This window comes from Orycteropus afer, unplaced genomic scaffold (genome assembly GCF_000298275.1).
Source record: "Orycteropus afer afer isolate SDZICR_OR568_19922 unplaced genomic scaffold, OryAfe1.0 scaffold00037, whole genome shotgun sequence".
NCBI classification, from domain to species: Eukaryota; Metazoa; Chordata; class Mammalia; order Tubulidentata; family Orycteropodidae; genus Orycteropus; species Orycteropus afer.
The window spans coordinates 4,384,779-4,396,590 of record NW_006921624.1 but is presented as its reverse complement, the minus strand read 5'-3'; the positions used below and the strand labels follow the sequence as shown (position 1 = coordinate 4,396,590).

Sequence of the window (11,812 nt, the reverse complement as noted above, 5' to 3'; positions counted from 1 at the left end):
GAGGGTATGCTGTCTGGCAGTGGAGTTTCCAGGCTGCGTGTGCAGCAGGCCCACTGTAGGCTGTAAGATGCTATGCGGGTGTAGGGTCATCTTTATTGTGATGTCTGTCTGGCTGTGAGCTGAGCCCAGTCTCCACCTTGATGGAGGAGGGGGGCAGGGATGACTCAAACACCTTCAGAGGCTTCGCTGTCTAGCCAGGTGGCCCTAAGTCCCATCACCAGTCTTTCACTCCTTAGAGTGTTGTAGGGGTTAAGGGTGTAGGCTCTGGAACCAGTCTGCTGGGGGTTCAAAGCCTGTTTCTGTCATGTGTTAGCTGTGTTGGCCCAGGGAGAGTTAACTTCTCCACGTCTCAGTTTCCTCATCTGCAAAATGAGGACGATACTAGCACCCCCTCATACAGTTACTGTGGGGATTAAGTGAGATTACACATGCAGGGGCTGGCATTAGCTTCCAGTGGCTGCTGTAACAAACCGCCACAAACCCAGGGCTTAAAACAACAGCAGTGTATCATCTTAACACTTCTGGAGGTCAGAAATGCTAACATCAAGGTGCAGCAGGGCTGTGCTCGCTCTGGAGGGGAGAATCTGTTTCCTTGCCTGTTCCAGCTTCTAGAGGCCGCCTGCACTCCTTGGCTCGTGGTGCTATTCTCCCTTTTCAAAGCTAGCAGGGCAGCATCTTCCAATTGCTCTCTGACTGTGATCCTCCTGCGTCCCTCGTCCCTCTTATAAGGACCCTCTATACTGGCCCATCTAGAGAATTCAGGATAATCTCATCTCAAGTCCTTAATTTAATCACACCTGCAAAACCACTTCTGCCATTAAAATAATGGAACCACAGGTTCTGGGGATTATGAGGGGGATGGCTTTGGGGGACACTGTTCTGCCTACCACAGTGGTCAATAAATGCTAGCTGTTGCCATTACTAGTAGTGTTATCATTACTAGAAGTAGAATTCCTAAGGATGAAGCACAGCCTTTGTGGCATCTTTTTTTTTTTTTTTCCCTTAATGGGTATGTTCTGACAAGAATATACCACAAATGGGATGGCCTTAACAAACAGGAGTTTATTCTTACAATTTGGAGGCTTTAAGTCCAAGTTCAAAGTGCCAGGCTCTAGGGGCTGGGTGAAAGCCCCTCAACCTTGGGGTGCAGCTCTGCCTCCTGCTCCTGGCCCACTGGAGCTAGAGGTGTTTCTTCACTCAGACAGCTGCTGGCTGCTGAGGCTGACAAATGCAAGGTTGACAAGTAAAAAGGTACAGTCCCGATGTTACCAAACCACATGGCGGGCCAGCAATTCAAGTCCAATGAAAGTGCCAAGGTCAGCAGAGCATGGCAGGCAGGCTGCTGAGCAATGACACGGCTACATGCAGGGTTCAAGTGTGCCACAAGCTAGAGACCATTCCCCGAGGCTTCTCCTTATATACTGGAAGCAGACCACATCCCTAGAGCAGCTAATCAGCTGCTCATAGTGGATTTCACCATGGAGTGGATTACCAGTCTCATCATGGGGAATACTACATCCAGCTGCCCAGCCACTCAACCAGGCCCCGCCAAGCTGACACACAAACTTAACTACCACAGGATGTATCTCATTTAATCCTCACATCTCAAACTTTTAATTATTAATCCTACAAAATTCCATTTTCCCATTGGATTTCCTCTGGGAGGTGAGGAACATTATTAAGTTCCTAAAAACATCTTATATTTATAGAGGGCCAAATTTTGTGTGTTATCTCATAGCACCCCCCCAACAGTTCTGTGAAGCAGGCAGAGCTGCATTGGCTTCACTTTATACAGTTAGGGAAACTGAGTGAATGGCTCACACGATGCTTGCGAGCTGAGGAGCTGACCGAATGCACATCTCAAGGGTCTGTACTTTCCTAGCGCCTCTGCAAGCACCGCTGCATCTGAGAATGCTCACACATTGTGAGGGGGAGGCTGGGGCTTTTTTTTTAAACTTTTTATTGTGATTTGGGTGAAAGTTTACAGAGCAAATTTGTTTTCCATTCAAGTTCATACATGTTTTCTTTTGTGACACTGATTGCAATCCCTACAACGTAACAGCTTTCTTCACTTCCTCCCTGTGGCTACCTTTTCCCTGTGTCCTTCTTTCCAATGCATTCCTGCCTTGTGAGGTTTCTCCCTGTGCAAATCCTGCCCTTCTGATCTCCCAACGATCATGGCTGATTGTTCTAAGGAGACTACCTACCTGGTGTAAATGTTTACCTTATACGCCTGTCTATTGTTTGGCTGAAAGTTAAGCCTTGGGAGTGAGGCCATATCTTGGGCGTTTCACCAGTCTATATCAGACCAGTCCTCAGCTAAGTCTGATCTTTTTATGCTTTTCTGATTTTGTTCCACATTTTTCTCCCACTCCATCCAGGATCTCCAATTTTGGTCCCTTTCCATGTGGTTGTCAGTGCCAGCCAGGTACCATCTAGTTCTTTTGGTCTCAGGGTCATGAAGGAAGAGGTTCCCATGGTCTCCTAGTCCCTTGGACTAATTATTTCCATGTGTCTTTGATTTTCTTCACTTTTCTTTGCTCCGGATGAAGAGAGACAAATAGTTGCATCTTAGATGGCTGCTCACAAGCTTCTAAGACCCTAGTTGCTACTCAATAAAGCAGGATGTTGAACAATATTTTTGTGTACTATGTTATGCCAACTGAGCTTGATGTCTCCCATGACCACGGTCCTGAGCCCGCAGTCCCAGCGACTCACTCCCTCTGGTGTTTGGTTGTGGCTAAGAAGTTATCATAACTTTGGGTATTTTTGCAGCATATACAAATACATACATCGAGTATTGTCTGCCAAATCTGTATATGATCATGGATACACTCCCATGTACCTACCCATAAGGCGATCAGGGCTTTGAGTTTCTGCTTCCTTCCTACAGGTGGGGAAGTTGACGCTCAGGGGGGTCATTGACTCGTGGGAGTTGATGCAAGTCTGGGGCAAAGGGGCGGTAGGGTGCAGGGGTCTGGAGTTCATGTCCAGGGTCCCTCTCCACCACCACAGTTCTCCCCTTGACCAGAGGGTACGTCACCGGCAGCCAGGGATGCAGGAGCGGGGAGGGGTCTGGCTCACACTGCAGAGGAGGAACAGGGATCTGTCCCAGGCCAACCCTGGTGGGTATCTGCTGCCACAAGCAGTGCCTGTGTGAGGGCCTCCCTGCTTGGAAACTGCTAAAAATAAAATCCCAGTGGAACTTCCTCTGAGGGAGAAAGAAATGGAGGAAATAAAATCACAACCATCAGGGAGCACTCATCCTTCGGTCTGTGCCCGAGAAGTCTCCGGGTGTGTGGTGTCCCCTGATGCCCCAGCTATCCAGGAACCTTTGTGATGAGATCAGCAAAGGGTCCCAGTAGGAGGACCCCTTTTGGGAATCCATGGGGCTCCAAGAGTGTGAATTATCAAGATGGTGCCGGGAACATCAGTGCAGAGCAGGGAGGGTCTGCAGCATGCTACGTACTGGCCACACAGCTGGGCTGGGGACAGAAGCCAGCGGAGGTTTGGGTGCCTTGGGGCCATATCTGCTGGCACCTCAGCTAGCACTGAGGGGGAGGTACTCTGCATCAAGGGGTGGACCTGGCCAGTCTGTCCCTGCCTCCTGGCTCCTACCCTCCTCTGTATCGGGGTCAGATTCTTCTCTTCCACCTGCTGCTCATCTCAACTGTCCCCTCCTCCAGGAAGGCCTGCCTGATCCTCTTGGCTGAAAGTGGTGTTGTTGTTATGTGCCGTCGAGTCGGACCTGACTCATAGCTGAAAGTAGTCTTGCCTATTCTTTTTTTTTTTTTTTTCGTAACACCTGGTTGATTCCCGCACTCAAGCCTGGTTGTGTTATTTAAACTTGTAAACGTTTGTAGTGATCCACCAACCGGAGGCAGCATATAGGAGAAGACTCCACCAGCCTAGGGGACAAGAGTTGGAGCCTGGCTTTGCCTCCAGCTTACTGTGTGACTCTGGCCCAGGCACGCCTCCTATCCATAAAGTAGGGAAATCACCTCCACTCATCACGCAGGATGTCCTGGAGGTTGACGGGGGTACAGAAGCCGACTTTCAAGCTACAGCTGTGTGCGTTTGATGATTTCTTTCCAGGAATCTCACTCCAAGTGACACAGATAAAAAGGGAAAAAATTTAACCCAAATGCATAGATACTGGGGACAGACTCAAAAGGGACAAGGCAGCCTCTCCGCACATGAAGGGCTGCTTCATTCAGGAGCAGGAAGCTGACTTGTCCTTTGTGCCCCAAGGAGGACAGACTTCGGCTCAGTGAAAATGGGAGGCAGTAATTGGTCTCTCCTCATCCAGAACAAAGACTTGTGAAGAAAATCAGAGACTCATGGACCACATGAACCACAGCCTCTACTACCCTGAGACCAGAACTAGAGGGTGCCTGGCTACCACCACAGATAGCTCTGATCAGGATCACAACAGAAGATCCTGGATGGAGTGGGAGAAAAATATAGAACAAAATTCAAAATCATATAAAAGACCAGACTTACTGGTCTGATAGATACTGGTGATATCCCTAAGATTATGGCTCTTAGACACACTTCAACCTTGAAACTGAACCCACCCCTGGAGATCACCTTTCAGCCAAACAACAGACAGATCTACAAAGTGAACAATACCCATTAAGAACGTGCTTCTCAGAACAATCAACCATACAAGAACAAAAGGGCAGCATTTGTTCAAAATCAAAGTTCAGGAGGCAGGAAGGGAAGAAGGACAGTGGAAATGGGGAACTCAGGGAGGAAGAGGGAAGAGTGCAGTTACCTTGAGGGGACTGCAACTAAAGTCATGAGGAAAAAAATGTACAAATTGCTGAATGGAAAACAATTTGTCAGTAAACTTTCACTCAAACTGTAATTTTTTAAAGAAGGAATATATTCAAATATTAAAAAAAAAAAATAGGGAAGCAAATATTGCACCAGTCACAGTCCCCCTATAATGGCAGTGCTGGTTTCATGGAGTAAGGGGCTCCTTGTCACTTGAAGGATATAAGGCAGGAATCCAGCACAGAACGGAAATCGGCCTAGATGGCTTAAACCCTGTTGTTTTCTGATTCTAGAATGGGTTGTGGCATTATTTTAAGCCCAGCATCAGATGACAGCTTGTTTTTGACATTCTTGAATGAGTTTCAGAGGAAAGAGTGAGAGAAACAATCCCACTTGTGGGGTCTCAGGCAGACAGAACTGTATATTAGTTTCTACTCACTGGGTTGTACCCTATTCATTGTCACTTCTAAAGGAAGGTCATTCTGGGCAAGGGCCAAGTCTCCAACTAGGTCACCATTAATCCCTTTCATCTCTGCTTCTTTCATCAGGTAATCGCCCCTGGCTCTGAGTACTTCTTAGGGAAATATTACTCTAATGAAGTCAGGGGATGAGGGCAACTGATAAACAGATGGCATGGAAAGTGTGTGTGAGGATGGGTGTAGCTCAGTGTTCTCCAGCCCCACCCTTCCACCACCTCCTCCACTGCCCAGCTCCCCCAGGTGCAGACAGACTCAGGGATTACCGTATAGGCCTAGCGTTAGCTTATAACCAGCTGCTTTTCTCTGGTCAAAAGTCCCCTGAAGTTCCCATCAGGGTCAGGAGCCACAGGCGTCCCTGGTATTTCCACTGTGTGGCTTTGTGCAGGTGATCACACCAGACTTGGCCCCCAACATTTCACTACCAACAGTGATGACTGCTTTTGGCGAGAAGCCCGGGGGCTGACCCTTCTCAAAGATCAGCCTGTGTCAAAGAGGCCTCTGCCCACAAGTATCAGCCGCACCCCTCCCACTCCACAGCCTGATACCAAACCAAAATCAAACCCGTTGCCACTGAGTTGAAGCTGACTCATAATGTTCCTACAGCAGAGAGCAGACTGCCCCATAGGGTTTCCAAGGCTGTCAATCTTTTTGGAAGCAGATCATGACATCTTTCTCCTACAGAGCAGCTGGTTGGTTTGAACTACTGACCTTTTGGTTAGTAGCTGAGCACTTAACTACTACACCACCAGGGCTCCTTTTCATAGGCTGACAGAGGCATGTCATTCATTCCACCATCAGTCATTTCATTTGGTTTAAAGCAGCAAGTTTTAAACTGTGCCCTGCAGGGCCCTATACATCCCCAGAGTCTCTCAGGGGCTGGGGCTGGGGAAAGAAATGGGGCATCTAAGAGGGCAAAGCTTCAGTCTCCCCTGTAATCAGGGTTCCTCTACTTTTATCTGATATCATTTTAACAAAGCTGAAAATATTAAAACCACTGCATTAAGGATATTTAATATGTCTTATCTCTGTCATCTAAGATTTGTACAATGAAAACATATTACTTTTGTTAAGAGGAAAAAGAATAAAACAAGTTAAAAAACACTAGCCCTATGGCATTTAAGTGGTCAGAGCCTTAGAGAACATCTGCCCAGCCCTTCCTTTTTTTTAATTTTTATTTTGATTTGGGTGAAAGTTTACAGAGCAAATTCACTTTCCATACAACACCTCACACACACTTTGTCTCATGACATTGACTACAATTTCCCATAATGCAACAGCTTCCCTTCTACTTCCTCCCAATAGTTACCTCCTCCCTGTGTCCTTCCCTCCCATGCACTCCTGCCCCCCAAAGTGTCTCCCTGAGCATATACAGCCCTTCTATTCTCCCATGATCAATCTCTCCAAGGAGTGTAGCTCCCTAATGTAAGTGTTCAGCTCATATGCCTGTCTTTTGTTTGCCAGCCCCTCCATTTTGCAAGTGGAGCACTATGGTCCACAGAGAGGAATGGGTCTGCTCATGTCTCACAGTGCGACGTGCCACTAAGACACCCAAATGGGGAGGCTCAGACACTGGTCCATGGATCAGTCCATCACATTAACTCTTACTGCATTGAAAAGTGTAAAGTTCCCAGAAAATGCATGTGATCTTTACTATTATCCCCTTGAGGGAGCCCTGGTGGTATAGTGGTTAAATCACCTGGCTGCTAACCAAAAGATCAGCACTTTGAACCTACCAGCCACTCCACAGAAGAAAGATGTGGCAGTCTGCTTCTGTGAAGATTTACAGCCTTGGAAACCCTATGGAGCAGTTCTGCTCTGTCCTACAGGGTCCCTATGAGTTGCAATCAACTCAACAGCAATGGGTTTGGTTTGGGGTTTTATGATCCCCTTAAGGGCATGGAAAAGGAGGGACTGCTGAGAGGGGATGGGAAATCCTCAAATTAGCTCTAGATGGGGCAGGAATTCCCCCCAAATTCTCTGAATGAATAGGCACAGAGCCAACAACGGTGAAGGAGGTGTGGAGACTTGCCTGCCTCTGCCTCCAGTAGGTGTAGAGGGAGAGTCGCCTGCTGTCCCTTGACCTGCGATCTGGGTATTACAGGTCCTGGAAGGGCCTTGCAGAACCAAAGTAACTTCTCATTTAACAGATGAAGAACCTGAGGCCCAAACAGGTCACTGAACCTAGGCCATGCAACCGATATACAGAACCATCATGGACACCAGGTTCCTGACCCCTGGGCCAGAGTCTATAGCAAGAAGAGAGCTTTGGCTGAAAGAGCCACATGCCTTATTGGGGGTGGGGGGCAGTGCAGGGTGGTTCAGTGATAACCTTAGCCACAAGGCAGCTTGGGCATGGAGACTCCCCAGTAGGTCTTAGGGCCCCACGTATAAGACACAGGGTAGGATTTAGAGTAGTGGTGCCTAGATGTTTGAATTCATGAATCAATAGAAATTTGTTTGTTTGAATTGGAAAGTTAGCATAAAAAATGCCATCATTTTATTTTACCAAAAACTCTATCCTCTGCTATCACTATCATTTCATTTATAAAAGGACATTTATAGGAAAGCATAGTCTGAGTAAAAATTTATTTTTATGAAAAATCCTTCTAATTTCCTTATCTTTATCATCTTGTCATGACTGGTGGGATTACAGCAGTTCTGGCCAGCACGTGGGGACCACTGGCTTAGACTGATGACCTGTGAGGGCCCTTCTAGTTTAGAAAGGCCAAGGTCCTGAACTGCGGTACTCGAGAATGTCTCTTTGCTCTCTTACATGTCCAAGTCATCTTTTATTTCTAGAAACACAGCTTGGCAGACCCCAAGAAGTAAGATGGTATCGGCCTAAGATACGTCCCTGCGTAAGGGCAGACAGAGGGGCCAAAAGACCTGTCTAGAACAAGGGTTTGCAAACCTTTTCTGTAAAGGGCCAGACAGTCTCTGTTGCCATCACTCAGCTCTGTCATTGTGGGGTGAAAACAGGCAATACATAAATGAATGAGTGTGGCTGTGTGCCAATAAAATTTTATTTATGGACACTGAAATCTGAATTTGATAAAATTTTCACATCACAAAATATTCTTCTTCTTTTGATTGTTCCAGCCATTTAAAAATAAAAAATCTAGCAGGTGAGCCAGGTTTGTTCTTCCCTGGGCTGTAATTTGTGGACCCTGGTCTAGACTGATCTTCTTACCCTGAATCTGTCCCAGATCAGCCATGTGGCCTTGGGCACACCGCTCACCTCCAGGAACTTCAGTTTCCTTACTTTTCACAAAGCAAATTCGGTCCAGACTGAGCGTAAGGAGGGAGGCATCTGCCAGGGGGCCATGTGGGCTGCTCCCTATGTGGGCTCACCCTGAACAGATTGAGAGAATGGACAAATACCTTGCCTGGTGCACAACATACCTTCTCCTGAGACAGGTGTCCTGGGCTTACAGAATGGGGGCTGTCGCCTCTGCATTTGGGGCAGAGCCGATCCTCACCGTTCCTGGGGAAACACAAGCAAATTTCCCTGCGTGAGGCAATCACGGTTCCCTGGCACCAGCCCCTGTGCCAAAAGCTCCAAAAACCCAGACACTGCCCTGCATGGCAGCAGATATTAGTGAGTGTGTAGGCCCCTAATCCCGCCCCCACTGTTCTAAAACCCAGAAATGTTCTGAACAATGTTCTGAATGCTTTCCACACGTTTGAAGTGAACACATTTGGCAGCCAAACCTGCACTGAATTAACTGGAGGTGATTATAGCCTTTCTTTATCCCACTCTGTATGAATATTTGCATGTTTCCTTACAGAAACATCAATGTACTTAATTACAAGGCGCTGCCCAGTCCCCCCTGGAAGAATGACATAATGCATTGACTAGTTTTTCTAAAATGTGAAACAATTCCAAAGGCAAACACATCTGACCCTGAGGGTCTGTGACTGTATGTGGACTGCTCAGCTTCTTCTTTTTGGTTTTGGTTCTTACTTTCAGTAATCACAGATGATCGTGGTTTGTGAGAATATGAAGGGCCCTCCGAGACCATTTAGCCTGGAGATTCTCAACCAGCAGTGTGTGTCAGATTCTGAGTCAGGTGACACACAGGCATGTGTGTTTTGAAAAAGCCCCCCAAGTGGGTGTGATGAACAGTGAGCACCGTGGTTGCTGCTGTGGGCCGTGGAGTCGATTTTGACTCATAGCTGCCTACACAGAGTAGCACTGCCCCATAGGGTTTCCTAGGCTGTGGTCTCTATGGGAGCAGGCTGTCAGGTCTTTTCACTGGTGCAGCTGCTTGTGGATTTGAACGGCCAACCTTCTGAACAGCAGCTAAGACCTCAACCACTGGTTTAGCCTATTTTGTAGGGCAAGAGAGAGAGAATCAGCAGAGCTGAGGCAGCAGCTCTCCAGGCGCAGGCCCAGGCCTCGTCCGTACCCCACCAGCTCCTTCTCCTTCCTCTGCCAGGTTTCGGGAGAAGAGACCCACTGTAAAGGCCTGAGGACATCCCAGAACAATCACCTTGATGGTCAAACCAGACAGGCTTGCTCTACCATCCTGCCTGGCTTTTCCCAGCCACAGCCTCTCCCCTCCCTCTCTCACAGCCTCCCCCTCTGTCACGATGTGTGAACTTCTCATAGGCCTGATTCAGTTCTCCCACCTTCTTAAGCTGTAAAACCCCAAACAAAGGTCACAAGGGTATGTGGCAGCTTATGAGCACATTTGCTGGGACAGCCATTTGGGCAAGTTGACATAACCTCTTTATTAAGCTCAGTGTTCTCATCTGTAAAATGGGAGAATAGTACTCACCTCACCAGGTTACTCTGAGGAAAGAGCTTGGCAGAGTACTTGGCACACAATAGGTGCGTAATAGTTAAGGGGAGACATTGACGATGTTATTGGTATCACTCTCCTGATTACTTAAATATACATAAAAGTACATATATATATATAATTTATACACACACACACACACACACACACACACCCTTCTCCCCTTTAAGAAGGTTCTCAGCAAACAGTACAAGGTGATGGATGATGCTGCAGAAAGCAGCATTGTGTAACAATTTGTCATTTACCAAGAGAGTTTACTTTATTAAAAGAGGTTTCTGGACATTACTGATAGGCCCTCCTAACAATTCTGTTAGGTAAAAAACAGCTTTATAGCCATTTGATAAACAAGAAAGCCAAGTTAAGAGACGTTAAGCAATTTGCACCAGGCCACACAGCATATAAGTAGCATAGCTGGCCTAAAGGTTCTGCCCCCACTCTGGAAAGACTTCTCCTGAGGGAGCTGACATCTTCCTGTGACTACTACTCCTTCTACCAGCAGGCAAAGGGACAACATCAAGGACTAAGAGGAAAGGGTGTGGAAACTGAGGGCCAGAGAGGTGAAGTGACCTGCCCAACATCACCAGTGCCTCTCACCCTTGCCTCCTGTCTTCATCCCTTCCTTGGTGACATCTCGGCACCCACCCTTTGCTCCCCTGTCCCCTCACCTCATGTTCTCTGAGAGACAGGCAGTGCAGCAGAGAGCCCTGGGCTCTGGTGGGTCCTGGCAGATGGTGGGGGGGCACCCAAAGGGAAACTCATTCTCATCGGGGGCCGGGCGGGGGCTGCTGGCTGAGCCGGAGGCCATCCTGGGGTCCAAGGGTGGCCAGAGGGCTCGTCTAAGCTCCTCCAGCCTGTGATGAGAGAAGACTGTGATGAGAGAAGAGGTATGTTCAGGCCTGGCCACCCTCTCTGGTGAGCAGGGAGTCTCTGATGACTTTCTCTTCTCTCTGGCTTGTGTGGTTCAACGTCACAGCTGAGTCACAGCGAGGATGGGGCAGGAATTACCCTTCATGGTGAGAAAAATCCCCTGTATGGTGACTGGAGGCTTCAGGAGTGTCCAACCATTCTTCAGAGTGAGAGCGGGCAACAGAGCAAGTCAGAGAGAAAAAAGAACTGTGTCATGGACTTTCAGGAACCACAGTCAGAGTTCCCCTGTCTGAGAACCGCAGGGTATGGCTGGCTTCCTCCACCGAGGATCCCTGGGGCACTTCAGCAGAGAGCAGCTGGTGACTGGTCTGTGGTCCCTGGGGCTCCCAAGCAGCTTAGAATTCCCTGGTGGAAGCCCCCACGGTCCTGGAAGCAGGTCCAAAGATTCAAGTCCCAGGAACTTTAGGAATGCACAGTCCAGGGAAGCTGGACAACCTCAGGTAAAACTCATCTCCTCATAACGGGTCTTAGTTGTCCCACCTGTTTAAAAAAAAAAAAGGAGTTAAACAAGTGGTCTCCCAGTGCTCTCAGGGCTCTAAGATTCTGAGAGCCTATGACCAAGGCAACCAGAGGCAGCAGGAAGGCCTCTGATGACCCCACACTGCCCGGGCAGTCCTCCATCAGCCCCAGTGACGACACAGGGCCCTCTCCGCCTTCGAAGTCCTGAGTGGCTTTCTGGGCTCAAGGCCTCAGGACCACAAAACCCACTCAGGAAGTCATGGTGGCCACACATCCAGGTCAGGTGCCACCACTTCTTTGCCTTTAGAACAAAGCACTAAACAAATACCAGGTCACAGGGAGACGATCTCCGTTCCCAACTGG

General features: G+C 48.2%; 1 protein-coding gene across 1 annotated transcript in view; it reads right to left on the bottom strand.

Moving 5' to 3' along the window:
* Positions 1 to 10,868, bottom strand: part of TRAF1 (TNF receptor associated factor 1) — an 18,520-nt gene extending 7,652 nt beyond the window's left edge. Inside the window, exons 1-2 of the mRNA XM_007936659.2 lie at positions 10,729 to 10,868; positions 8,661 to 8,742 (exon numbers count right to left, since the gene is read on the bottom strand). Of these exons, the coding sequence (XP_007934850.1) occupies positions 8,661 to 8,742; positions 10,729 to 10,868 (222 nt within the window). The remainder of the gene's footprint in view (positions 1 to 8,660; positions 8,743 to 10,728) is intronic.
* Between the last annotated feature and the right edge of the window lie 944 nt (positions 10,869 to 11,812).